Raw genomic sequence first — 4,572 nt, forward strand, 5'->3', positions numbered from 1 at the left:
CTCCCCCCCAACCCAATACCCACCCACGCCCCACATATCCACACATAGATCCACATGCTCCCTCACCCCACCCCCACACCCCACACACTTATCTACACTCCCACAGCTCCCACAAACCTATTCCCATCTCCCACAATATACAAGATTAAGACTTCATTTTAAACTTCTGTGCAATCACCTCTATGTACACTACACAAGCACATGTAAATCAGGACAAAAATATTTTTTTAAATCAAATGAATGAATGTTGCCTATGTTCAGTTTTTACAATATAATTTGGTATTTTTCTGGTTCTGCGATGGCAAAACCCCTTGCTGAAAGGAGTACTCCCAGGGGCAAGGGGACGGACTTCTGGTGGCAAATGTCAGGGGTTAGGGGTCAGGATTTCTGGTCCCAAGATGGTGACCAGGGGGTGGGACACCTGTCAGGGGGTGGGAGTACCCATGTGGCCCTTGACAGCTTGCCAAAACTCAGTAAGTGGCCTTTTGCCCGAAGTAGTTGCCCACCCCTGCCCTAATCGTTCTCTAACAGCGGGGTTTTTTTTTCAGTGCTGAAAAGAATATGAGATCATTCTTCTCTGGTTTCCCAGAGGAAGGGAGGCAGGAAAAAAGAATTCTGCTGCCAAAAAAAAAACCCTTTTAGTCCTTAAAGTTCATGCCTTTAGAGGGTAAAATAGATCACAAAGACAATGTTAGTATGTATTCCCTGTTGCCTGACTCAGTGGACTTACTGTTTTGGGAACTCTAGGAACTGAACTTCAGGAGATACAGAGAATGATTGATAACCTTCAGAACCCCCTGGATCCCCACAAGGTTGCCCAGCTGGTAATCCTTCATAGAGAAGTTATGTTTCTACAGTTTGATGCAACAGTTAGGCATCTATTACGGTAAGAATCAAGGGTGCTAATGCCATCAAATCTTGCCTGCTAGTCTGTTTTATGAAGTGCTGACCATGAATTAGTGCAGTGAAAGGGGAAGGAACACAAGTAGGAAAGAATTTAAAATAGTCCTCTGTAAAGGATGTTCTAAAAAACCCCATTTTCTTTAGGAAGTATGTCCTAGGTCAGCAGCTCTCAATCTTTTCAAGTCAGGGACCAGGACAATCTGGTTTTGGTTTGACATGGACTGGGTGGCTTCTATTAGTGCATCAGCAGTGGGGGGACTCTGTCTCTGCCCATGTTGGAGCCAGGTAACTGAGAGCTCTGTCCTCTTTGCTGCCACTTCCCCAAGCCCCTTGCTCCTCAGGTGGGGCAGGAGAGCAGCTCCCAACTGGTGCAGAGCTGGACAGGGCCCAGGCAGCTGGAAGATGAGTTGATGTTGTGCTGCAGCTGGAAGGTGAATGGGGGAGGGGACATAAAGGGGGAGAGGGAGGGAGAAGTGACACCAGCATGGATGCAACTTCCAGTTGCCTGGCCCTGGTACAGCCCTCACTGACTGGAAGCTCCACCCATGCCACAGCCAGAAGAGGTTAGGAGGTGGGGGAAGGAAGCAGCAGTAGCAGGAGCTCAGCTGAAAGTTAGCCGGCCCTGATGCAGCTCCATTTTTCTTAGCCTCAGTGTCAGAGAGTGCCTAAAAGACCATCTAAGGGATGCTCATAGTAGTCTTTTAAATGTGTATTGCAATGTTGTTGCCACTGTCATAAAAACTAAATGGAATTACAAAATAAGAGCAAATTATTTCATTTAACCAGCTATTTCCCTCTGCAGACTGGGATCTTAATGGGTGAAAGATGTATATTACAAGCACTGTACAACCACACGCAGGGAGTCTTGTGCAGAGACTTGAAACAGAGCCTCCTACCTTCCTTTTTACATGTCATTCAGTTGTGTCCTCAGATGGTTATGGGCAGATGAGGCACTGCAGCATATGTATTGTGAACTGAACTAGGTAGAGTTTTCTGCTGACCTGCAAGAAACCAGAAATAGAAAAAAAAGGGTTAACGGACTTTGCTGTTTTTTACTGATTAAGGCATTATGGGGGCAGTTGGTTATGAAAACATTTCCCTCTGATAAAGGTGTATATGTTGCCAGAAAATAATATGACGTGTTACATCTGTATTGCACACTCTATTGTGTGTGTATAATTAATTTTGATTCATTTTCTCCACTCTATTATAGTGTAATCCCAGCAGCAGTGCAGGCTATTTTCTTAAGAACTCTTTGGTGTGTTCCAGCTGTGAATATTGTGAGAGGTCCCTAAAACTTTTTAAAAACCCATTTTTTAAAAAAATGCTCATTTCTACAGCCACATACCAACACATAAGGTCCCTGCCCTAAACAGTCTGCAGAGAGAGGGGGAGTTAAGGGAGCTCATCACTTTTTAGGAAATAGGTTGGTGTTACTTCTTAATTTTAAATGTGTGATTGAAGTGGAATGAAAAGTAGCTGTACAAGAGAAACTCAAATGAAATTATAAAGCGGTTTTATATCTAGACTATTGTTTAGTTTATAGAGTATACTACAAATTAGCTTTGTGTCTTTAAGAGCATATGCATGTAGCAGCACTGAGCAGTAGAGGGGTGTGAAGTGAACCTGTTTGATTTGGATTCGGCCTGAATTGGGGACAGTGATTCGATTTATTGATTTGGCCGAATCTGATCTGGAGATTCGATGCTGATTCAGAGAATCAGCAATTCGGACATAGGCACAGCTTTAAATGTTTTTTCTATGTACTTGGAGGTACCAACGCGGCTTGTGAATGCCGCAATGCTGGGGCACGTGGAGAGTCCCACAGGAGTGCGTGGGGTCCTCCACATGCTCAGCAGTGAACCCAGAAGTGAACTGAAAGTACTTCTGGCCCAATTCCAGGTCTGCCAGGGAGCACATGGGTCCCCTCCCTCCCGTGCCCCTCTGGCTCAGTGATTGGCCACGGGGGACCCTGGGTGCCCCCCTAGGCCCAGCAGGTACCAGTCACCAAGCCGGTTCGGTGTGGGAGGTGTGGGGCTCCTGTGGGATGCTCCATGAGCCCCAGCATCACAGCATTCACGAGCTGCCTGCTACCTAGAGGTATGTAGAAAAAACATTTAAAGCTGTGTCTGTGTCCAAATCACCAAATCTTTCCCAATCTTTCTGACTTGAGTTGGAGAGATTATAAGGTCCTCTGATTTGATTCAGATTTGGAGATTCAGCCACCAAATTGGGCCAAATTTCCACCAAATCGAATCAGGGACCGAAGCTTCGCACAGCCCCGTTGAGCAGAGGTATCCCAACCAACTCTGAACAAGCAGTAGAACAGTATTAATATGGCATTCCACTAGTGCTAATAAGATATTCTTCTCAGGAAGACTCAGCTGTCTCTACAAGGCATTGTATTATGTCACGTAGACATACCCCAAGTCTTTATGGAAGATGAAATAGATTTGGGGGCTCTTTCTTGTAGTTTCCAAAGTTTACTGTGTTCCTTTCATTATGTTAGTGGAATGCTGCAGCTGCTAAGTACCTCTGCAAATCAGCTTGGGGGTTCTTCATTTGAGGTACCAACATTTGGAAGCCACCTTTGAAAATGTGGCCTAAGGTGACTTAAACAAGGTCATATACAAACTTCCTATAAAAACCAAAAATAGAAACTAACTCTCCTGACTCATAGTCCTGCCTGTGACTTCTAAGACCTTCCTTATGCTCCACCCCAAAGAGCACACCTTGCATTAGTGGCCCCAGATGCTGATAAGGTGTGCTTCCTATTTGTTAATATTAACCAGCTGGTGGATATTCATGTAGGATGTGTTTGTATTTTTGAACAGAAGGGGATTTTGGTTTGTTTTTCTGCAAGCACAAGTGGTCTGTTAGTGCATTCACATCAACCACAGCAATTTGGCCTTTCCCCTGAGTGCTAAACTGCAGTCAGTTGTGAGGCACAGCACACAAATTGTCCATTCATTCCAGCTTATTAATATTAACATCTAATTCTGTCCCAGAATGCTCCAGGAGAGATTTTTACAAAGTTGGGATTTAGCTTGGTTTTAAAAAGGGAATTCTGATGTCTCTTCAGAGAAGCATTTTTGTCATCTGGGAATATTTCGGCCTACCAGAGCATTACAGACAGCATGTACCATGGGCTGCCTCCTTTGAGTAACTCTGTGGTGAGGAGTGCATTTGCTTCGCAGTTTGGGCTCCCACAGCCACTGGACCCACATAGTCCCAGCGTGAGTAAAGTGTGCTTTGAAAGAATTATTGACTTCTTTACTGTTTGGGTGCTAAGAAAGAAATCTTGTGATACTATATTCTGTGGTGGCAGAGAATCCTAGAGAGGTAGGGCTGGAAGGGACTTCCAAAGGTCATCTAGTCCAACCCCCTGCCTGAGGCAGGATCATCGCTATCCAAACCATCCCATACAAACCATAATCTAAACTCTACATAAGCCTAGTGTCAACCCTGACATAACACAGTCCTACTACCATAACCCTAACAGGTAAAGCAGGAGAACTACAGAAGCCAACATGTTGCTTTTATGAAATGTTTCATAGTTTCATAGTTTGTAGAGTCGGAAGAGACCTGAGCAGATCATCGAGTCCGACCCCCTGCCATGGCAGGAAAGAGTACTGGGGTCAAATGACCCCAGCAAGGTGTTCATCTAGT

General features: G+C 44.9%; 1 protein-coding gene across 4 annotated transcripts in view; it reads left to right on the forward strand.

Annotated features, from left to right (window-relative positions):
• Nucleotides 1-4,572, forward strand: part of LOC109311924 (transmembrane protein FLJ37396) — a 141,498-nt gene that overhangs the window by 99,333 nt on the left and 37,593 nt on the right. For all 4 annotated transcript variants that reach the window (XM_019537880.1, XM_019537878.1, XM_019537882.1 and 1 more), the window contains exons 30-31: nt 748-886; nt 3,986-4,139. In XM_019537880.1, the coding sequence (XP_019393425.1) occupies nt 748-886; nt 3,986-4,139 (293 nt within the window). The remainder of the gene's footprint in view (nt 1-747; nt 887-3,985; nt 4,140-4,572) is intronic.

The sequence above is a fragment of the Crocodylus porosus genome, unplaced genomic scaffold, assembly GCF_001723895.1.
Source record: "Crocodylus porosus isolate Cpor-Errol unplaced genomic scaffold, CroPor_comp1, whole genome shotgun sequence".
Taxonomy (NCBI): domain Eukaryota; kingdom Metazoa; phylum Chordata; order Crocodylia; family Crocodylidae; genus Crocodylus; species Crocodylus porosus.